The sequence below is a fragment of the Ovis canadensis genome, chromosome 4 (genome assembly GCF_042477335.2).
Source record: "Ovis canadensis isolate MfBH-ARS-UI-01 breed Bighorn chromosome 4, ARS-UI_OviCan_v2, whole genome shotgun sequence".
Taxonomy (NCBI): Eukaryota; Metazoa; Chordata; class Mammalia; order Artiodactyla; family Bovidae; genus Ovis; species Ovis canadensis.
The window spans coordinates 50,360,929-50,386,104 of record NC_091248.1 but is presented as its reverse complement, the minus strand read 5'-3'; the positions used below and the strand labels follow the sequence as shown (position 1 = coordinate 50,386,104).

At 35.9% G+C, this 25,176-nt stretch overlaps 1 protein-coding gene across 2 annotated transcripts in view; it reads right to left on the bottom strand.

Annotated features, from left to right (window-relative positions):
* Nucleotides 1-6,267: 6,267 nt before the first annotated feature.
* Nucleotides 6,268-25,176, bottom strand: part of SEMA3D (semaphorin 3D) — a 233,240-nt gene continuing 214,331 nt past the window's right edge. For both annotated transcript variants that reach the window (XM_069586652.1, XM_069586653.1), the window contains 3 exons: nucleotides 23,514-23,578; nucleotides 14,533-14,669; nucleotides 6,268-7,615 (listed from right to left, as the gene is read on the bottom strand). In XM_069586652.1, the coding sequence (XP_069442753.1) occupies nucleotides 7,190-7,615; nucleotides 14,533-14,669; nucleotides 23,514-23,578 (628 nt within the window). In that variant the 3' untranslated portion in view covers nucleotides 6,268-7,189. The remainder of the gene's footprint in view (nucleotides 7,616-14,532; nucleotides 14,670-23,513; nucleotides 23,579-25,176) is intronic.

Genomic DNA, 25,176 nt, shown 5'->3' with positions numbered 1-25,176 from the left:
AAGAAATACCTGAGTATCAGGAAATTTTGGCTTTGGAGTACAGAATGAAGCAGAGCAAAGGCTAATAAAGTTTTGCCAAGAAAATGCACTGGCCATAGCACACACCCTATTCCAACAACAAGAGAAGACTCAGCATTTGCACTTCACCAGATTGTCAATGCCAAAATTAGATTAATTATATTCTTTGCAGCCAAAGATGGAGAAGCTCTATATACAGTGAGCAAAAGCAAGACCAGGAGCTGACTGTGGCTCAGATCATGAACTCCTTATTACCAAATTCAGACTCAAATTAAAGAAAGTAGGGAAAACCACTAGACCATTCAGGTATGGCCTAAATCAGATCCCTTATGATTATACGGTGGAAATGAGAAATAGATTCATTGGATTAGATCTGAGAGACAGAGTGCCTGAAGAACTATGGACAGAGGTTCATGACATTGTACAGAAGGCAGGGATCAAGTCCATCCCCAAGAAAAAAGAAGTGCAAAAAGACAAAAGGTGGTCTGAGGAGCCCTTACAAATAGCTGTGAAAAGAAACAAAGCAAAAGGCAAGGGAGAAAAGGAAAGATATACCCATTTGAATGCAGAGTTCCAAAGAATAGCAAGAAGAGATAAGAAAGCCTTCCTCAGTGATCAATGCAAAGAGAGGAAAACAATAGCATGGGAAAGACTAGAGATCTCTTTAAGGAAATTAGAGATACCAAGGGAACATTTCATGTAAAGATGGGCACAATAAAGGACAGAAATGGTATGGACCTAACAGAAGCAGAAGATATTAAGAAGAGGTGGCAAGAATACGCAGATGAACTATAAAAAAAAGTTCTTCATGACCCAGATAATCACAATGGTATAATCACTCACCTAGAGCCAGACATCCTGGAATGCGAAGTCAGGTGGGCCTTAAGAAAGCATCACTATGAACAAAGCTAGTGGAGGTGATAGAATTTCAGTTAACTATTTCAAATCCTAAAAGATGATGTTGTGAAAGTGCTGCACTCATTCAGTGTGCCAGCAAATGTGGAAAACTCAGCAGTGGCCACAGGACTGGAAAAGTTCAGTTTTCATTCCAACCCCAAAGAAAGGCAATGCCAAAGCATGTTCAACCTTAGCGCAATTGCACTCATCTCACACACTAGCAAAGTAATGCTCAAAATTCTCCAAGCCAGGATTCAACAGTTCAGGAACCGTGAACTTCCAGATGTTCAAGCTGGGTTTAGGAAAGGCAGAGGAATCAGAGATCAAATTGCTGACATCTGTTGGATCATTGAAAAAGTGAGAATTCCAGAAAAACATCTACTTCTGCTTTATAGACTATGCCAAAGCCTTTGACTGTGTGGATCACAACAACCTGTGGAAATTCTGAAAGAGATGGGGATACGAGACCACCTGGACTGCCTCTTGAGAAATCTGTATTCAGGTCAAGAAGCAACAGTTAGAACTGGACAGGGAAGAACAGACGGGTTCCAAATTGGGAAAGGAGTATGTCAAGGCTGTATATTGTCACCCTGCTTATTTAACTTATATGCAGAGTATATCATGAGAATACTGGGCTGGATGAAGCACACTCTGGAATCAAGATTACCAGGAGAAATATCAATCACCTCAGATATGCAGATGACACCACCATCATGGCAGAAATTGAAGAAGAACCAAAGAGCCTCTTGATGGAAGTGAAAGAGGAAAGTGAAAAAGTTGGCTTAGAATTCAGTGTTCAGAAAACTAAGATCATGACATCCAGTCCCATCACTTCATGGCAAATAGATGGGGAAACAGTGGAAACAGTGGCAAACTTTATTTTTGGGGGCTCCAAAATCCCTGCAGATGGTGACTGTATCCATGAAATTAAAAGACTCTTGCTCCTTGGAAGAAAAGTTATATGAACAACCTAGACAGCCATATTAAAATGAAGAGACATTGCTTTACCAACAAAGATCCATCTAGTCAAAGCTATGGTTTTTCCAGTAGTGATGTATGTTTGTGAGAGTTGGACAGTAAAGAAAGCTGAGCGCCAAAGAACTGATGCTTTTGAACTGTGGTGTTGGAGAAGACTCTTGAGAGTCCCTTGGACTGCAAGGAGATCCAACCAGTCCATCCTAAAGGAAATTCGTCCTAATATTCATTGGAAGGACTGATGCTGAAGCTGAAACTGTGAAGTTTGGCCACCTGATGTGAAGAACTGACTCATTTGAAAAGACCCTGTGCTGGGCAAGATTGAAGGTGGGAGAAGGGGATGACAGAGGATGAGATGATTGGGTGGCATCACTGACTCAATGAACATGAGTTTGCATAAACTCTGGGAGTTGGTGATGGACAGGGAGGCCTGGTGTGCTGCAGTCCATGGGGTCACAAAGAGTCGACACAACTAGAGACTGAACTGAACTGAGTATTGTCAAATCCCTCTTCCAAGATTTGTTTGTACTAATATATACACAAGTGAAAAGTATATGAGCTTTGGAAGCAAAAAATAGTTGTTTACATTTTCATCATCCTAGGCATGAGTTTCCTGGACTAGCAAATCGTACTAATGCAGATAACAAGTTGTGTGGTTATAGACATTTTTGATTCTCAAATGCTAAACTTCTGTCTCCTTTTTATTCAGGATCACTCCCATGTCTTACTATAGTTAAACAAATACACGTGGAATTTTTTCAGTTTTAAATCTTAGGTTGTATTTTTACTTATAGTAACAGCTTGGCCATGCTCTTTAAGAGGACCTTATATAATTTTTTTTATCTTTAAAAAATTTTATATATACACATTACCATAAATTCTCATGTTTGAAGCATGTCAAAGCACTCAGAAAACTTGACATTTCTTTATACAACATCCCTACAAGTTATTTCATTACAGGTTTGGGATATTATAATATTATCTATTTGCAAATATAAAATATCCTATATGGGTGTACCAAATCAATAAGAAATGTAATTGTCTCTAAAGAAACTCAAGTACATTCTTTATAAAACAAAATCAGAAACCTCAACTTATGCCTTTAAAAATTTAAATTCATACAGCTAAGCATACAGATAACTATTTTTAATTTTCATAGAATGGTAATTGGAAATAAAATTTGTTACTTGAGTAGTAATATTAATTCAGTGTACTCAAGTCTAAATTAAATCACAGTAAAGCTTAAGTATATAATTATAATGATTGGGAAGAGAAAATTTTTTTTTTTTCATAAGGGAAATTATTGCATACTTACAGTGTAAAATATATCTACTAAAAATTTGTAGGAGATATTTTCCTTTGTATTTGAGTCACTGTGATTCTATGTGTAAAATCTGGTTATCATGTTTAGGGTCTGAAAACAAAACTTGCACACAAACCAATATTCTGTTTATAATCATAAAACACTAATGTTTGTATTTTATTATAATACAACCAAAATATACATTTAGCAATTTGCAATTATTTTAGATTACAAGACTACGTTTCTTTTAAAATAGCAAAACTATAAATTCAATGTAGATTGCTAACCACTTACAATTATTAAGAATTAAATTACATAATTAACTGACAGATTTTTTGCCCTTCCCCCCCAAATCACCTATTTCAAACATACCATAAATACTTTAATATGACAAAATATTTAAATGAGAGGTATAAGTCATGTATATGTTCCTGTCTTTGCACTGTTAATGTGTCCAATCTTGGAATTTTAGATCTTTTTTTAACCTCAAATGCAAATTAAATTATTTAAATATTGTCATTTACTGTGAGAAAAATATTTCTATAAAAACATTTTAAATATCTCTGTTTTCTAAATTCTCCATTCCCAATAAGGCTAATGAATTCCAACATTTTGTCCAAAACAAATTATAAAGGGAAGCTGTTTCAGCTTTCATTTCCACTTTTATTTATATTTCATGAGATATATTTAAGTTTTAAAATATCAGTGTTTAATGCTTTTGTTCAGTTTAACATTTTGTTGACATTTGGAGGCTGTCTAATTGTCCTTGAAATTTTAATTTTCAATACAATGTGGAAAAACAGGCACTGGCAACTGTAAATGTATTTTTTGTTTGAGTTTATACAATTCAGCAGAAACAAAAGTTAATAGCATATAAAGAACTGAAACAAAGACCAAAAGAACAATTCAAGAGTAAACCCATTTTGCAGGCAGCATATTGTAGGTAAGTAGTATTTAGCTAATGGATTTGTGAGGTATGGTGTGAGTTATAAATCTTTCACTACTGTTGTGGCTTTTGCACATTTCTAATTTTCTCTATTTTCCATTTCTTAAATAATTTGGTCGATTTTCAAAATTTTTTTTAAAATAATGTGAACGTGGTGTTTTGAGCTTTCTGTGGAATAATAGGTTCTACACTAATTATTTAGACTATCAATTTCTAAACAAACTTAAAATTCCCAATACATTGAATGTAAATGAATGCACAGTTAGGATTCAGCAGCATGAAATTCAGATTTAGCTGGAATGAAATTCAAATGATGAATATCAGTCAGAGACATGTATTCAAAACATGGGGGGAAAAACCCATAAAATTAAGGCTAAACACAGACATTTTAAGACCTCTCTGTAAAAAGCTGAGTTTTTAGCAAATTTGAAACTATTAACTATAATTTTATTTTTCATTATTTCAAAGAAAACTTGGTAAAAACTTTCAGTGGTGAGGAAGTATACACTGTGTCTTATCTCTAGACTTAATATATTCACACTGTTCCCCTAAGTGTTCTAGGCAAAAAAAGATTAAAGAATTAAATGTAGCAGCTTACATGTCTTGTTCAATCTTTGCCAATAAAATTTTTATTACATGACTTTTTTACTAACAATATTTCAAACATATTTAAGTAATTATCATAAATTAATAGATTTAGATCCAAACCAGCCATTAAAATTTAGCTGTCCATTAAAATTCCTAACTTTTTTCTGAATAACTAAGAAAGAATTAATTAAAAAATGGCTTGGACATTCATATCTTGATGAAAACCAAATTTTTTTTCACAAGTCAATCCTAACACTTGAGTTTCATATAATTCTCTCAAAGCAATCTGTAATTTGATCATTACTGTCTAATATACACATATTTGGAAATCTTTTTAAAAAACATACTCATATGCTTTGAGCTTATTATGAGTTCTGGGAAGTTTTTAAGCCAGCAAATCAATAGTTTCAAACACTCTTGTTAGCAGTCTGATCTTGCTCGAACTATTCTTATGGATTACTTTTTAATAGAATGATTTGTTCTGGTTCACTTAAAAAAACCATCTTCCTTAAGTTTTCCTTATAGTAAAACATCTACAAATGTTTATGAGTATCCTATCAAAAGGTGACTTAACATCATAGATCAGTGTGACTTCTTTGAGTAAGTAAGCAACGCAAGCACAATGAGTGTAAGATAGAACATTTTGAGCATAAATCCAGGAACAGACATGATACTGAACTCTGTAATATGTTGCCTTCTCAGAGGCTTTTACTTTCAAGACACGTACAATGCATGAGAAACGAGCAATGTCTGCTATTTAGTTTTCTGAAAAGCTGCCTTCTGTGTGAGGAAGTGACTAATTTTTCATTTCACACTAAAAAGGGCGTGAAAGGCAAAACAGAAGAAGGCTAAGGGTTTTGAATTGTATGAAGGAAAGGTGAGTCCTTCTTAAACAGGCAGGAAACATACCATACATATTGAGAGGGAAGGTCAAATTGGAAACATTTGAAAGCACTAACAAAACGTGAAAAATGTTAATGTGAGTTTGTTTTCTTTACATGCAGTAGACTTATTTATTATTAAATTACTAAAACAATGAGATTATACATCATATAATCTCAGAAATGCAAAAAAGTTTGTGAAGAAAAAGATGTCAAAGAGTTAATTTAACCCTTTCCGTTGTAAAAATTTTTGCATTTCATTATTTAACAAATACATAGTATTCCCACTCCCCACGACTGTTGTCTATCTAATTCTCTCTCTATATATATGTATATATTGTCTTTTCCTATTCACTCAAATAAAATCTAATAATCCATTATTTAGGAGAGAATAAAGACACTAAATAGAAATAATTTATAGAGTATGATGAAATTTTTAGAAGAAAGAGAGGCAGTATACACTGAAATCCATTGGTTGTATATAAATTTGTGTTCTTTCTTCCCATGATCCTTGAGAAAATGTAACTTTTCCTCAGGCTTTTGCTTGCAGTTTCTTACAATCTAGAGTTGTTTTTTTTTTTTTTTTTAACAGATGAATTACAAATTGGCAGCTACTTATACTCCAGTGCATAAAGCCACATTACCTTTCATCCACTGTATTTGTGATTGTTCTTCCTTTTTATGGGGAGTTTTCCCCAAAGCCAGAATTTATGGCTGTCTTTCTTTCTCTTAACAAATCCCATCTGCGTGCCCCCACCCCCAATAGGATGCAGTATACTTAGTGATGTTTTCTTTTATTAAAATGCTTTCCCATACCCTATTAAAATATTTATTAAGCATTCTGTCCCTATAAAGCTCAGCATATATTCTAAAAACACATAACTGAGCACCAAGTTCTCTCTGTGAACCTGTTATCCTGACAAGTCACAAGGAATTCTGGGAGGAACATTTATGCCCTTCAGTAAATCAATGCTGCAGGACACTAAATTGTAACCCCTGGGGTCTGAAAGGAGTAATGCACCTCTCCAAATCTCCAAACCATACACCAAGAGCAAATGGCTCACTGGGAAAGTTCCTGTTGATACTGTGAGCTGTATTTTGCATCTTCCCTCCAATTCTACCACCAGGCAGCCAGTTCTAAAGTGGAATGACATATCCATTCATAAGAACATAAAGCAACAACTGCATGGTAAACTCCATGCTTAAAGGCCATGCAAAGGATATAAAGCACCTTATTTCAATGTCAAATCTGATGCTTTCTTATGTCAGTTATTTACATAATAAATTCAAAAACTCAGAATATAAAACATTTACAAGTGTAAAGCCCCTGTTTTACATTTACAAGTGTAAAGCATAATTCTGATACTTTGCAGGTATAAGTTTTAGTTCTTGGAAAACTGGTTCAGATGAATGATTCACTCTTACTAATGCCATATCCACCATATAGTCTTATTCAGATTACTGTTCTTGTGCTTTAGCAAAACTCCATGGAAAGCTCTTATGAGTTCGTGTAAGGATGAATAAAACAGACAACAGTGTTTTTGCAGGTAAAGAGTTCTTTTCTTTAAATTAAATAGAAAACTATGTGGCCATAGCTCTAGGAAGTTCTTCCAGGTCTCTGTGATGTCTTCGATTTCGTTTCTTCTTCATTTCCTGCATGTGCTTCCACTTTGGGCTGCCCTTGTTCCGCTGTCTCCGCTTCTCCCTGTGCCACATCTGTTCGCAGTACTGGTCTAGGCTGAAATTTGGACTGCTAAGGATTTGGATGTAGTCTTTATATCTCAACCTCGACTCAGCCAACAGATCCTTGACCGGCCCCTCCTCATGCTCTGCCCTCTGGGTGTTTTCCATCTGTTCATTCTCAATGATATTCAAAGTCAGCTTCACTACGGTGTGGGTAAAAGTGTGCTCCTGTGCTTTGCAGTAATACAGCCCAGAGTCCTTCTTCTGCAGACTTCGAATCAGTAGCCCATATTCTGTTTTGATGATCCTTTCATCAGGTTTTACCTGCAGAGTTGAAAAAAGGTAGGTAATAAATGAGAGCCAGAGATGAATCTAAAAGATCTATCTAGTCCCCATCTCTCTGTCGTTAAGCATAATACTGTCAGCCATCGTGGAAGAGAGTGAAAAATTCAGCTCAAATAGCTGCCCCCAGAAATGTATAGTTGCATCTGATCATATCTAACTGAATCTTTGGAATATAATTAGTTTTTCCTACCAATCTACAGATAGGAATAAAAAATCATGAAAATGAAGTAAACCTGGAAACTATAAACTGACCATCTTTACAAGAAATTCCACATACTAATTGGTATTCTAAGAACACTGATTTGTATCTGAATTTTAGAACTAGAATGTAACATTGGCAGTCACTCTGTAGAAAAAGAGCTTATAGTGCACACTACTACCTATCATGTAGAAAAGAATGATTCTGAAAGGAATTTACTCTTTTTTCTAGATACTGCCAAATAAATGAGCTGAATAGCATATGGAAACTATAAGTGGTGACTTGTTAAAAGTCAAGTGGAAAGGCATGGAGGACACAGCCTTTGGGATGTTAGAGCTGTAACTAAGTAAGACCATATAGTCAGAAGGTTAGAAACATTTAAAGCTGAATTTCTCTTTTTACTATGAATTGAATTTTGATACTGTGTGTCTGTATGATAGTTTAGACTATGTCATCTGTGAAAATACTTCTGATACCTCAGTATACTATAACACTGTGATGTGACTTTGAGTGTGAGAAAGCTCAATGAACAAAAAAGACACTCCCCTGGAATGTGATGCTCTTTGCTCTTTGAAGCAATAGTACAGAAAGACAATTCAGATGTTTAAGCTTGCCTGGCCCCCAGTCTGGTGTGAATAGTGAACCTATCTTCAATAAACTAGAGGCATGTTTACCAACACAAGAGCCCTGTTTAATGTGGAGTATTGTTGAGTGGGCTCGGCACTAAGTAGAATAACGACAACAACAACAAAGAAGTCTGGAAGATTTCCCAGTTTACACATCTGCCCCTGTATTGTGGACTTTGAGCTGATGGAAATCAAAGAGGCATAAAGACGGCTAAATTAAATTTATTCACAGTGGGTGGACTATACTTTGCATTTTTATGTGAAAAATATGTAGGAAAAAAATCCCCCTATTCTGGAAATATGAGAAAAGGAAAAGAAACATCTCTGGCTACCAGCCCAGTTAACTCACAAGTATATGGCCAACCACCCTCTGTGCCAGAGAAGTGCAGCTGGCGGGGTACCACACGAGGCCAAAGGCAGGTCACAGCTCAGATCCCTGGTTAATGAGGCCGAATGGTCTCCAGCCCTGCCTTTGCTCTACACTGAATCCACACCATCAGGGGTTTGCTTGTTACCCTTACTTTGCCTATTTGGTTGAGTTGGTGTGTAGTTTCTTTTTTTTTTTTTTTCTAGTGGATTTATTCTAAAGGCCCAGACATTTTAAAATGCTACTGTAATAAAACTCATGTTGAATTCATTTATATTCTTAGAAACTATAGAAACCTCCTGCCTAGGGTAAAAGTTGAATTTGAATTGGTAGAGCTCTAAAAGATTAAACAAAAATAATAATCTCAAATTTAAGTTGTACTATATATTTTTTTGTTTTAAATAATTTTATTGTAGGAATTATTTTTTAATTTAAATACATCTTAGATCAAGAAACTGAAATTCTGACTCCATAGCCTAGGTTCTGGTTCCTTTCTGCTCTACTTCCTATGAGTATTCACTTATCTTCCCTGATTGGTCTCCCATTTATCAAGTTGGTGACACAGCATATGGTGTATTTGGGAGGGGGGGGGGGTTAAAAGGAAAGCTCTTTGAAGGTTAAATGTGAAGTATTATTAGAAGCATCATAGACTACTGCCATACTGCTAGAGAGGTGATGTTCTGAAGCTTTACTTCTGTGATTTAATGGAAAATGGCCTGTGGCTATTATTAATAGCAAGATGATCAAAGTGGATGACTTCAGTTACAGTTCACCTTTGGATTTTCTTTTCTAGCTGGTATTCTTGCTAATTTTTTTTCTAATTTATCTGTTTTAACTGGAGGATAATTGCTTTACAATATTATGATGGTTTTTGCCATACATCAATATAAATCGGTCATAGGTATACATGTGTCCCGTCCATCCTGTCTTGCTAAACTGCATTTAATGTGACTCTTAGAGATTGTTACAGCTCTGACTCAATACTTTTACTTTTTCTTTTCAACCTTCTGACAGGAAGGAATGATGACTTTGTGATTTCACACATATTACACAACATTTTATCATTATTTTTGCTATTCTTGTTTTATGTCCTGTTTATGTTATTTTACTCTGAAGTCTTGCCCCCTTCCCTCCTTTCCAGTCCCTACAGGATTCAGGGTTTCATAAACACCTGGCATTTCATTACCCCATCAGTGTCCTTCACTTTTCCTTTCTTTGATGGAATGCTTACATTTTCTTTGGTTTTTGACCTACAGATAAAAAGTTTGCCTTAATGAATTTCTTTTTGGATTTATCTAAATTCTATGAGATAATTTAAGGGATTTTTTTTGTCTTCCTAAAATTTCAAAAATATGTCTTTAATGAAATGGTATCTCTAACAAAACATTTTTAATTGATATATTTTCATAGGATTTTTGTAATCTAGAGATAGAAATCTGTGACCCAGAAATTAAGTGGTTGATTAACATTTGCCTCCTTCACATTCTCATTCTCTGTAATGCTTTCATTCCATGCTGAAATAGGATGCATTATGCAGACTGTATCTCGACAGTGAAATGTCAGCACAGTCAATTTAGAAAATTCAGCTCCTCTACAAAGAGATAATGTAATCTCTGGCCACTGATTTAAACTCATAGAATTTTCTCCATTCTAGTGATATGTAAAAGCTGCTCAGCCTTACAAATCAAAACCACGCTTGAACTCGGGTCGACTATCCATTTGCCTAATGTGAACAAGGATAATATATTTGGCATTATTAAATGTACATCCTCAGTGAAGGGCAATTCATTTAAAATGAAAAGAGAAACATGGAATGGGACAAAGGACAGTTAGGTATTAAGCATCAGGTAAAGGTCAGGGACTTGATTCTCTGATAATAGCAACCTAATGGTAATTCCTTTGCAGATAATTCACCTGTCAGGTCTTTCATAGCTAAAGCATGTGTCTTCGAAGTGACTAAGGCTTCAAGAGTATTTCCCTTCAACAAACATAGATGAAGACTTATTAAAAATAGTGCTGAGGCAACTGGCTCATTATTTAAAAGAGAGAAAAATCAAATGAATACATAACTCATTCTTGATTAATATCTTGGAGTAAATGTAAATATAAAATATAAACTGTAATTGTAGGGACTTCCATGGCAGTCCAGTAGTTAAGACTCTGTGCTTCCATTTCAGGAGGCACGGGTTTATCCCTGGTTGGGGAACTGAGATCCTACATGCCATGCAGTAGGGCCAAAAAAAATCCAAAAAAAAAAAAAAAAAATTGCAATTGTAAAAGTAAAATCATAAGATGATGAGAAAATATGTACATGTTTTTATTGGGGAAGGAACTTCTAAGCACAAAGAGAAATCATATAAATCAATAGAAGTGTCCAAATGTGTGTGATTTGAACACACAAAAGAATTTCAGAGATATAAAACATAATAAAAAGTTACTTATGCATAATGTTAAATGTTACTATTTAAATATATAAAGGGTTTATTAAAGTTTTTAAATGACTGTATCAACATAAACCAAGCAAGTAATAGGTAAGGCAGTTTGCCAATATGGTGATTTTGATGAGAAATTAGCAATATACAGTTGTTTATCCAAAGCTGTAAGAATATTAAAGTCTTTAACTCACTTATTTTACATTTAAGAATCTGTCCTAAGAAAACAAACAAGTAGAGAAAGATTTAGCTAAAGAAAAATTGATTACTTTAAGAGGTAACACAAGCTATTTAAATAAAACATGGAACGTGACTGGATGATTGTGGCATCAGGCTGGCAAGGGTGTGGGACAGGAATTGTGTATTACAATTGAATGGCAGGGGAAATTGCTGATAGTGTAATGGTTAGTAGGAAAAAAACCTGAAATAGAGATCAAAATATATGTGTGATTATCTACACTTTGTGATCTCATAGTCTTTTATATGTTACTGTATTTTCAAAACCATTTATATTGCTTTTATGATAAAAGCAATAAAAATAAAGACCTACAGATAGAAACATACAAACATTTGAAGGTGTTTTAAAAATATTTTAAAAATCCACGGAAAAAATTACTATCACAAATGGTGTATTATTTATTCAGATCTCAAAAGCTCAATAGAAGCTTGGGGACTGTCAATTAACTTGCTGGTTATAGCATAAACATCATCAATTTCAAGAACAGCTCTATAAGAAAGTCAGCAGACAACTGACTCATGACCTTCCCAACAGCACCCAACTGTGAAACAACTCGGCAAGGAAACGTTCTCCTCCTGGCAGAGAATAACCTGGTGACAGCCTCTGTGCCACAGGGGATCCTGGGCCTTCCCTCAGGCTTTGTTTGTTTTTTTTTTTTTTTGAGTGGAGGAAAGATTTCAAACTGTGACCTTCTTGGTAAAGAGCAGAGGGTATCCTGCTGAGAAAAATGCTTCAAATCTAGTCTGGATTTTGTCCCTTTCCTCAGCTCAGGAAGCAGTATTGCATATCCTGGACAGTGAATAACTGCCTATTTACAAAGATAGATGAAAATATCAGTTGAAACATTACAGCTAAAATATTTTAAGTATAATTCAATAAATACATTATTTCTGCTCCATTGAAATTTATGGAGCTCGGTACCACCATGATTGTATGATAAACTGTTGAAATGTGCATTAAAATAATGCACAGCTTTTTCTGGAAATATAAACTATATGAATGCAAACATGCATAGGCAAATGTATGTATCTAAAACTGGCAGGGCACCCCAGGAAGAGTTCAACGTTTTTTAAAAGTTGGATTAAATCTGTCATGGAGGAATAAAATTGTTATTAAAAATTTATATTTAACTGAAAACAAATCATCAAACATTATTGACTAAAACTAAAAATAGTCATTTGAGATATTCAAAAATAAAATACTGTAATGTAACTAAAAGAACACCTGAATGTTAAAAAATTCAGATTAATGTCCTTCCAATATTTCATGGATAAATAATAAATGCTTTATATTTCAAATTTATATCATTTTTACATCAGATAAAACTTTACTATATATTGGTAAACAATGAGACTCTTAAACACTTAGTATAACTATGGATGTGTCATATTGTTAAAACTTCTGGATATAACAACAAGAATCAAGTTTTATTAGAGAATCTGACATAAGGACAATTGTTTGTCGTATTTGACACAAGGACAATTATGACATAAGGACATGAGACAATTATTCCCTTAGTATTAAATATGTGAAGGGTCAATACTTTGATAAATTATTCTTAGATGAAGAGAATAACAGCTTCTTAGTTTAACAGTGGACCATACCATAAAAGTTGGCTCTTTGACTCCAAGTTTTCTCAGCCTCAGCACTACTGATATTTGGGTGGGACTGGATGGTTATTTATTGTGAGGGACTGAGCATTGCACCAAGATTAGCATCATCCTTGACCTCTACCTAGTAGTCGCCAGTAGCATCCTCCCCTCATGCAGTGACAACAGCCAAAAATATGAATACTTTGGGAGCAAAACAGCCTGAAGTTGAGAACCATAATTCCACAGTAATGTTTGGCAGATTACATATCCTATTTAAATGTTTTATAGAGTTACCAAGAAGGCTGATATTTTAGAGGACATCTGGTCCTCCTACTTATATGGCAGAGAAACTGAGTGTTAAAGAAGTCACCACCTGCTCGGAAACCCTCAGCAGTCAGGGTGAACACATCATTAGTGCTACTTCCTATTTTATACATCCTTCCAGACAGAGAGTGTCTGCAATGTTATATGAATTATTTTACACTTGTGAGTAATCCTCTGCTTTGAAATTCACATTCTCATATGTGTTTTTTTTTTTTTCATTTTATTTTGACAGGAACTTTTGTGTTTTTTATTTACCTTAGAAAATCTTGGCCCATGGGACTTCAGTAATATTACCAAAGAGTCATTACTCAACTCATCTAATTCTGACCCTGTGTTCATTCCATTACAATTACATTATCCTTAATTTAATACTGGTACTTTTAGAATTCTAGATTATCACTGGTTTCTCATATTCTGTCATTTAACCTGTTTCACGATGTTCAAATAATATTAATATACAATTTCTCAGACGACCCAAACTCATCTCATTAAATTCAGTAACATGTATAACTTACCTATCTCACAAAATCTTTGTAATATGTTTTAAACACATATATGTGTTAGAAAAACTGAAACAGGGAAAAGTCAAAAGTAGAGCAGCCATATTTACTTTTCCCTCTCTGTTGATTTAATTTTAAGACACTAGAGTGAAAAGGTAGATACTTATACAACTTATTCATGTGACAATCTGATACGATATATATTTCCAGTTTTGTACAAATTTGACATGTTTCATTTTATAGTCTAAACTGAATACAATGTGAGTTAGAATTTAGTCATTGTGCTACTGTGAGAGAAAGTCTCATTCTTGATCGAGAATTGTTCTAAAATATAAAGAATCTATGAAAAACAAAAAGTTGAGGAAGAATCATGTACATTTGTTTGTCTGCTTCTAAATGTATTTCATTAACACATTTGCATTAAATTGGGCTATTTGTCTCTCAAAGGCATTGTTACCTTGGATACCAGAGTATAAAATTTTACTTTCCTTATTATCAAGTAGGGATAAGAACTGCATTTGGCACTAAAAGTTGAACATTTTCTCTCACAACCTAAATTTGATGTAAGTTTTACACTCTTTCCCTCAAGGTGATCTTTCTTTGATGACTATAACTTACCTCCTCTCGATGTTCATCTCCTGACCGCTGGATATACCACTTAATAGATGCTTGCTGGGATTTAGGTATACATTCCAGAAAGGTTGAATTAAATTCAATGCCAAAAATCACCTTTTCATCAGCAGCTTCACTAATGCCTGGAAAGCAAACATGGAATAGGAGATTAACCTTGACCTGATTTTAAAAGCAATGGGAAAATAGACTGATTTAGAACAGATGCCATGAGGGAAAGATTCATATACATTATTAAAGAGAAATGAAATTCATAGCATAGTATTTGCTACCTATGAGTAAAATACAAATAGATTGATTTTTAAACTCTATCCTAGCATTTCAGTTTTTATTCTTTCATCAATATATTAACTTTTGAAGTTTCTTTTTTAAAATAAGAATTCACAAGATATAACTAACATTGAGCCTCTTTGAGTTGCACTGAATAAACTTCAACATCTTTTAACTTTAAACCTTTTAATTTGTAGAAAATAGAACCAATTTTGTAGATAGTTCTGCAAGAGCAATTTATTTCACCTTTAAAGAGAAATTCATTATGAACTGGTCCACAGGGCTGACCACAAACCGTATGTTATGACCATATGATATTTCAGTATCAGAAAAGTAAGTGTACTTCTCTATACTTGATGAAATTCTATGATGACACTAATACATTGGATATTCTAATACTCTGAATCAGGATATTATTTACCCCCAAAAGGTTCTCTTTTATTCAAAGAGGGATATTATAGCCCCACATGCATCTGCAATAAGACAGTTAATGGGAGGCTAAAGGATCAGTGTCTCAGACACCTTCTTCTCGTAAATCAACTGCACCATCTGAAATACATTCCATCCAGAGTACCCAAAGGCTGTGTCCCATGTGTGATCTAAGATCTGTAGATCAAATTTGATCAAATAAAAAATGACGGCTTCTCAGCCTGGCCCAAACATGCACTTTTTCAACGTATATTCAGATGTCTCAATTCTGCAGATGGGGCCACTTAGCATTTTAGGCATAAACCAGAGTAAGGCTTAAGGGACCTAAGTGAATCTTCAATCTAAGCACACTGAATTATCAGCAAATGGCATGAATGCACATGCATCCAATTGTTAGGTTTCTTTTCAAAACTTCTTTTGAGCTTATTTGTGTTTTACCAGCAAAGATTAAGTCAAGCATGCTGACCCTATTATGAATTAACCTTATCTAACCATCAAAATGCATGAATTCCACTTGAAATCTGTAGTCTATCCACTCTCTCTCTGCCAATTCAACAGATTATAGCCACGATTTTCAGATAATAAATTCCTAATGCACAGGAAGATCACCAGTGCCCATCACAGAGAAGAAAGAAATGCATCATTTCACAGTAACAGAGACTGTATTCTTGAGCAAAGGGAGTTCATGAACAAAGCAGAGAGGATGCAGGCTGATTGCTAGGTGACAGGGCAAGGGCTTGGGAGAAATTCAATTAGATGGATTCAACCAAAGAACTAGTCAATTAAGCAAACATTAAATTAGTGAAATCAACTGGAAAAGCGAAATAGTGAGCTGATTATATGAAATCCATCTTCAAATCAGCAGAAAGTGACCCTTTGACACAAAGTCATCACCACATCAGTTTTGCTACAAATTAATTTACTGAATATTCCAATAATGTTTATCTCTGAGTTTAAATTTTTCTATTTGTAAATTTAAACATATATGTGTGTGTGTGTTCAAAAGCATCAATTCTTCAGCACTCAGCTGTCTTTACAGTCCAACTCTTACATCCATACATGACTACTGGAAAAACCATAGCTTTGACTAGATGGACTTTTCTTGGCAAAGTCAAGTCTCTGCTTTTTAATATGCTGTCTAGGTTGGTCATAACTTTTCTTTCAAGGAGCAAGCATCTTTTAATTTCATGGCTGCAGTCACCATCTGCAATGATTTTGGAGCCCCCAAAAATAAAGTCTCTCACTGTTTCCCCATCTATTTGCCATGAAGGGATGGAACCAGATGCCATGATCTTAGTTTTCTGAATGTTGAGTTCTAACCCAACTTTTTCACTCTCCTCTTTCACTTTCATCAAGAGGCTCTTTAGTTCTTCTTCACTTTCTGCCATAAGGGTGATGTCATCTGCATATCTGAGGTTATTGGTATTTCTTCCAGCAATCTTGATTCCAGCTTGTGCTTCATCCAGTCCAGAGTTTCTCATGATGTACTCTGAATATAAGTTAAATAAGCAGGGAGACAGTATAGAGCCTTGATGTACTCCTTTTCCTATTTGGAACCAGTCTGTTTTTCCAAGTTCAGTTCTAACTGTTGCTCCTGACTTGCATACAGATTTCCCAGGAGGCAGGTCAGGTGGTCTGGTATTCCCATCTCTTTCAGAATTTTCCACAGTTTGTTGTGGTCCACACTGTCAAAGGCTTTGGTATAGTCAGTAAAGCAGAAGTAGATGTTTTTCTGGAACTCTATTGCTTTTTCGATGATCCAACAGATGTTGGCAATTTGATCTCTGGTTCCTCTGCCTTTTCTAAATCCAGCTTGAACATCTGGAATTTCACAGTTTATGAATTACTGAAGGTTGGCTTGGAGAATTTTGAGCATTTCTTTACTAGTGTGTGAGATGAGTGCAATTGTGTGGTAGTTTGAGCATTCTTTGGCATTGCCTTTCTTAGGGATTGGAATGAAAACTGATCTTTTCCAGTCCTATGGCCACTGCTGAGTTTTCCACATTTGCTGGCATATTAAGTGCAGCACTTTCACAAGTGTTTCATTACTATCCATTTTTAAAGGTAAAAAATTTGCATGCAATAATGTTTTTAAAGAGTAGAATATGTCTCTTTCATTTAAGTGTAAAATAATTTTAAAGAATATTTTAATCTTTCAGATTGGAGGCAAAAAATCTTTTTTTTCATAGAGAAATATCTGGAATGTTTCTTCATAATACACTTAGGACATGTCACTGATGTCAGTGTAGCAAGATTATAAATAGTTAACATTGTTTTAACACTATCATTAATAACCGTGCAATATCATAGTATATAACAATTGATGAACAAAAGAAGGAAGAAAGGAAACATCTATTTGCCAGTTATTCAAAACTTGATTACCAGGTCAATGCAACGCATATTTATGGTGGGTTATAAGTAACTCGTCTCCTCTCTTTTTTACCTAAAACAATTGTTCAAATCTGACCCTTTCTCTTCTTTGAGATTGAAAACCCTTAGTTTGAAAATACCCTCTTAATTTCTACTTTAATTTTCACAATTGATTCTCTATCACTGACTTCTCCTATTCCAATCAATCACCAAACTACCAAAATAAATGACTTTTATTTAAAAACAACTTTTCTTAGTAATATAAAACAGTTCTTTATCACTTACAGGGTAAACACAAACTCCGTAGAATAACATAGGGACGGTCACGAACTTAACCAAACCTATGTGAGTCCTTTCTGATTTTAATACTTGTTACTTAATCTACTTAGGAAAGTGTGATTGTTTCTTTAAGGAACAGCTCAAGGGCTATCCCTCTGAATATCCCTCGCTTCACCTAAGTATGGTGCAGACTTACTATTTTTTCCCTACCACACTGGCATTACTTTCAATGTAGGGAATATATTAGTGATTATGGCAGGCAAACTCACCACCTTTATATTCCAGTGACAGAAACAAAGTAATCAAGTGAATGAATAGATAATATAGTATCTGGCTGTGTTATGCAGTACAAGTAAAAATAGCAGATTAGGGAATAACAGGGATCAGTTCAGTTCAGTTCAGTTGCTCAGTAACGTCCAACTCTTTGCAACCCCATGAATCGCAGCACGCCAGGCCTCCCTGTCCATCACCAACTCCCGAAGTTCACTAAGACTCACGGCCATCGAGTCTGTGATGCCATCTAGCCATCTCATCCCGGGTCGTCCCCTTCTTCTCCTGCCCCCAATCCCTCCCCGCATCAGAGTCTTTTCCAATGAGTCAACTCTTCACATGAGGTGGCCAAAGTACTGGAGTTTCAGCTTTAGCATCATTCCTTCCAAAGAAATCCCAGGGTTGATCTCCTTCAGAATGGACTGGTTGGATCTCCTTGCAGTCTAAGGGACTCTCAAGAGTCTTCTCCAACATCACAGTTCAAAAGCATCAATCTTCGGTGCTCAACCTTCTTCACAGTCCAACTCTCACGTCCATACATGACTACTGGAAAAACCATAGCCTTGACTAGACGGACCTTAGTTGGCAAAGTAATGTTTCTGCTTTTGAATATGCTATCCAGGTTGGTCATAACTTTTCTTCCAAGGAGTAAGCGTCTTTTAATTTCATGGCTGCAATCACCATCTGCAGTGATTTTGGAGGCCCCCAAAATAAAGTCTGACACTGTTTCCACTGTTTCCCCATCTATTTCCCATGGAGTGATGGGACCGGATGCCATGATCTTCGTTTTCTGAATGTTGAGCTTTAAGCCAACTTTTTCACTCTCCTCTTTCACTTTCATCCAGAGGCTTTTGAGTTCCTCTTCACTTTCTGCGATAAGGCTGGTGTCATCTGCATATCTGAGGTGATCGATATTTCTCCCAGCAATCTTGATTCCAGCTTGTGTTTCTTCCAGTCCAGCGTTTCTCATGATGTACTCTGCATAGAAGTTAAATAAGCAGGGTGACAATATGCAGCCTTGACGTACTCCTTTTCCTATTTGGAACCAGTCTGTTGTTCCATGTCCAGTTCTAACTGTTGCTTCCTGACCTGCATATAGGTTTCTCAATAGGCAGGACAGGTGATCTGGTATTCCCATCTCTTTCAGAATTTTCCACAGTTTATTGTGATCCACACAGTCAAAGGCTTTGGCATAGTCAATAAAGCAGAAATAGGTGTTTTTCTGGAACTCTCTTCCTTTTTCCATGATCCAGCGGATGTTGGCAATTTGATCTCTGGTTCCTCTGCCTTTTCTAAAACCAGCTTGAATATCAGGGACTTCACGGTTCATGTATTGCTGAAGCCTGGCTTGGAGAATTTTGAGCATTTCTTTACTAGCGTGTGAGATGAGTGCAATTGTGTGGTAGTTTGAGCATTCTTTGGCATTGCCTTTCTTAGGGATTGGAATGAAAACTGACCTTTTCCAGTCCTGTGGCCACTGCTGAGTTTTCCAAATTTGCTGGCATAGGGAAAAAAGGTATTTCAGGTAGGTTGGTCAGAAAGGGTGTCTCTAAGAAATTAACACTGATACTAACATTTCAATCACAGAATAAAATGATGTGAGGATAGAGCCATGTGGACACCTGAAGTAAAGATTTCTTCAGGTACAGAGGAAACAAATGCAGACAGGGCTGAGATAGGAGCCAGACTAGTGCTTTTCAGAAACTAATTTCAAAAGATCATGGGCTTCCCAGGTGGCACTAATGGTAAAGAACCCACCTGCCAATGAAGAAAACATAAGAGACGCAGGTTCAATCCATGGGTCAGGAAAATCTCCTGGAGAAGGGCATGGCAACCCACTCCAGTATTCTTGCTTGGAGAATCCCATGGACAGAGGAGCCTGGTGGGCTACAGTCCAACCCAAAGAGTCTGACACGACTGAAGCAACTTAGCACACACGCATACATACTCTAAATGTTTACAGCAGCAATATTTACAACAGTTAAGACATGGAAGCAACCTAAATGTCCATCAACAGATGAATGGGTAAAGAAGATGTTCACAATGTTCATGCACACACATGTATATATAATAGACTAGTACATAGCCATAAACAGAAATGAAGCAATGACATATGCAGCTGCATGGATGATCCTAGAGATTATCATACTAAGTAGGTCAGAAAGAAAAAGACATATACCACATGTCACTTATATGTGGAATTTAAAATAATACACAAATGAACTTATCTTTGAAACGGATTCACTCACACAGAAAAAAGACTAAGGGTTGCCAAGGGGGAAGGGGATAAGGAAGTGATGGATTGAGGTTGTGGGAATAGTGGATACAAACTATTATATATTAGAACGGATTAAGAAAAAAAGGTTCTACTCTATAGAAGATGATCGCTTCTCAGCAGGAAAGCTATGACAAACTTAGACGGTGTGTTGAAAAGCATAAATGTTATACTGCTGACAAAGGTCTGTATAGTCAAGGCTATGGTCTTCCCCGTGGTCACATAAGGTTGTGAGAGCTGGACCGTAAAGAAGGCAGAGCACCAGAGAGAATTGATGTCTTCCAGCTGTGGTGCTGGAGAAGATTCCTGAGAGTCTCTTGGACTTCAAGGAGATCAAACCAATCAATCTTAAGGGAAATCAACCCTTAATTGGAGGAACTGATGCTGAAGCTCCAGTATTTTGGTCACTTGATGGGAACAGCTGACTCACTGGAAAAGTCCCTGATGCTGGGAAAGATTGAGGGCAGAAGGAGAGGAGGGCGTGAGATGACGAGATGACTCGATGGCATCACCAATGCACTGGACATGAACTTGGGCAAACTCCAGGAAATGGTGAGGGACTAGGAGACCTGGAGTGCCACAGTCTATGGGGTTACAAAGATCCAGACATGACTGGGTGACTGAACAACAACAACTACTGTATTTCACAGGAAACTATACTCAATATCCTGTTAAACCATAATGGAAAAGAATATGAAGAAGAATAAATATATACGGCTTCCCTGATGGCTCAGGTAGTCAAGAATCAGCCTGCCAATGCAGGAGATGCAGGTTTGACCCTGGGTTGGGAAGGTTCCCTGGAGAAGGAAATGGCAACCCACTTAAGTGTTCTTGCCTGGAAAATCTCATGGACAGAGAAACTTGGCAGTCTACAGTCCATGGAGCCATAGAGAGTCTGACATAACTTAGTAACTGAACAACAACAAAATAACTAAATCACTTTGCTGTACACCAGAAACTAACACAACACTGTAAATCAACTATACTTCAATTAAAAAAAAAGCCTCTGATAGTATTGAAATGGATGGTGTTAAGGAGTGAATAGACAGAGACGGAATGTTTAGGTAGTAGAATGAAAAGGAAAGTTAAGAACATTCAGAAGGAGAAGCCTATATGGTAAAAGAAAAACCAGAAGTTTTCCATGTGGTGCCATGAAGCATACATGTGCTGGGAGACCATCTCTGTAAATGCAAGGCCCTGATTTGTAGTGCTTGCTGATTTTTCTAGTATAAGAACTCCCACCATGGCTGATTCAAGGTACCAATGGTTTAAAACCAGCTCAAAAATCTCCTACATAATAAACAATCAGCGCTCATGGGGCCATAAGAACTGGCTCCAGCATATCACTGCACCACTGCATGGAAGCCAAGTGAAGAAAGTGTTTCAGGGAGAAGGGAGCTAGAAAGTAAGTAATAATGAGTGCTAAAAAGTGTGCATAGGATTTGGCAAGGGAGGAAATCACTTGGTGATCTTGACAAAAACTGGACTTAGTTAGAGTGGTGATGGTGCTTAGAAAAGGCAACGTACAATGGAGCATAACAAGAAGGGGATGTGATGAAGCGAAGACAGAGATTGTGAGTGCCTTAGGCCTTATAACATGGCATATATTTCACTTGTTTTTATGTTTGTTGCTCGCTCCCTCCCCTAACACACACTTAAATTTAAAATCCCTGAATGTGCAGGTTGTTTTCTTTTTTGTTCATTTGTTGTCATTTAGTCGCTAAGTTGTTTTCAATTCTTTTGTGACCTGTGGACTGTGGCCCTGCCAGGCTCCTCTATCCATGGGATTTCCCAGGCAAGAACACTGGAGTGGGTTGCCATTTCCTTCTCTAGGGAATCTTCCTGACTGAGGGATGGAACCCGCATCTCCTGCATTGGCAGGAGGATTCTTTACTCCTGAGCGTATCCATCATACCTAAGACAGTCCCTGCTAATCTCATATGCACATGTGATAAAATGTATGCACAGTACGCAGTAATGATTGCTAAATAAAACACAGGCTGTTACAGTGAGTCACCTGCACATTGGAACAAGAAAACAAATGTCCTATTCTGGACTAGAACTTGTTTTTCCGAAGAATGATATTTTAAATTATAAACAATTGCTTTGTTTTTAAATTAAGAAAACTCTGCCAGACCACCAGTTACAGACTATGAAATGTGGGTTGTTTATTCAGTGGTGGGTGGTTACTAACAATGTAAGGACAGGAAGGCAGTTCCGTTCTTCCTCCAGTTGCATGTATGTTTGTGTGTGTGCATGCTCCTGTGTGCATATATTTTCTACCTGAAGGCAGAGCTTGAGAGTGGAAAGTAACTAAAGCTCTGGAATATATACATTTACAGATTGTATTCTCTGTTACCAGAGTCACTCAACAGACTTTCTCTCAATTTTCTACTCCTCCCTTCTCACACTCAGACTTTCAAGATCCTCCTTTCTATGACATTTTCTCTGAATAATACAGCCTCTGGTGACCGGTCTTTTTTTTTCCCTAAACTCCCACATCACGATTTGTACCTTATGACATCTCCCCAAAGAAGTGTAAGTTATCTAAGGAGTCTCTTTGTCTCAAAGTATGACCAGGTCAATTATATGCACATGGAACTCAATAAATATTTACTGATTGCATGGTACCTGAATTAATAAGTGAATGCAAATAATGCACAGGCTACCTAAAGTTTCTTTCCAATGAGTCCAGCCCTTTTATCAAACTTTTCTTGGAGGGTCTCTTCTGGGACGGTCTAAATGTCCATATGTTTTGGACTATATTCTGCTTTATCTCTAATGGCAGTTTCAAACTTTACAAGGATGGACAAGGAAGTAAAAAAGGAGGGAAAAGGTATAGGAATTTTAAAAGCCATATGAAACAAATAACAATATAACAAAGATTTATATTCACTTAGGCAGGTGAACAGGGGGCTGATTTATAAAACTTTCTATTGCTTTTCCAGAGCTCAAGCGTTACACAAAATGGGATCTTCCTACACAAAAGATGTTTTAAGTCATATAATAAAAAAGACACACAAAGATTAGGCTTATAGTTTTCAATGGGAGTAAAGAATAGCAGACCTATACTTACTGTCTTCTATGTCCCAGCACTGGGTGATTGGGTCCCCATACTTCACATCTTGGCGTCTAGCTCGCCTATAGAAAAGGGATTAAGCGGTTTAGAACTTCAAGCATGATATCTGGAATATAAAAAGTCTACATCTAATACTAATAACAGTAGCAGAAGCAGAACTGTACTTGTTTCACTGCTTAACTTAAATGCAGGTCAGTATTCCAATCACTGCAACATTAATCCAAGTACTACTAGTTAGGTAGAGTCCTAACAGAATGGATCTTGTTTTAGCAATAAGATGATCTGAATTTTATTTAGCCATCACAATGTTTCTTTGGTTTTGACAAATTATTCAGTACAACAGGTTGAAAACAAATGTACTCCAGTTTTTATTTACACCCAATGAGGGGTAACTATTTGTATCTTCTTTTTTTCAGTCAGTCAGTGGAAAGAAATAAGATATAAAAGAGCTTTAGTCAGTGGGTAAGAAAGTACACACAAGTATAAAATGCTTTATCATATGAAGATTCATTATTTATGTGATTAAACAACAAGATAAATATTATTTGAGACATAAGTACAAGTTTGAAATGGCATGAATGGCTAGATGTTATTTCTATCTACTGACACACACAATTCACAATGTTTCTCTCATAGTGGTGCTAATGATAGTAATAATAAAATAATGGCCTTGTACATTATTGTCACATGTTTTCCTGAAGAGAAAATAATAACTATTGTATAGTAAAAAATCTGCTACATCTAAGATAAATAAATCTTACACTCAGTGTGCAGTTTCATTTGCTTTGGCTATTTTATGCTGCCACATCAGAGATCACAGATGTCACAATGAACATTCTGTGATACTAGGGTGTTCCTTAAGGGAAATGTTGACTGGATGACAGTCTTGTGGAAGATTCATCTATCATACACATTTTTTGGCTCACACAAACATTATGTTAGGTAAGGGAGAACATCACAGTGGCATGTCTGCAAGATCAGAGATACAGTCCTGGGAAATACAAAAAGAAAAAAATATGATGGTATAAGGTACATAAGGTCAAGAATGCTTTTAAATCTTGGATTCATAAGAAACAGGATCAATTCATCAAACTGAAGGTTCATTACCAACTAATGAGCATTCTTGTTTTTTAGCTTCTAGAAAAGAAAAGCATGGTCCAAAGATTACCTAGGATGAGTATATTCTTTGTGAAAAACTAACAAAAATGTTGTGACTTTTTACTTTAAACTTAAATTCAATTCAGAGATTTCAGGGAATATAAAAAGGTCTTGGCATTGTGTCTGTTTTTGTACTATACATTCAATCTGAGATACTAGAATTTACAATTTAACAGATCAGTTAACTTTCAAAAAATGGATGTGCATATATAGTAGTAGGACTATTGTATGCTCACCTGCTATCTTGTTAAGACCTACAGATTAAAAAATATATATATATAGTTTGCTGACATTTAACCTGGAACAAAATATAATTTGGGTGATACTTTAATAAATAGTATTACTGTAAACCACATTTTAAAATAATGATATTTTAATATATCAGCCACCATAACTCATATTAATAGGCACTAGGTTGTTTCCAATAATTTTGCTATTGAAAACAGTGCTGAAATGAACAAACATATAATTTGCGGTACTTTTTTGCCTGTGTGTCTGTAAA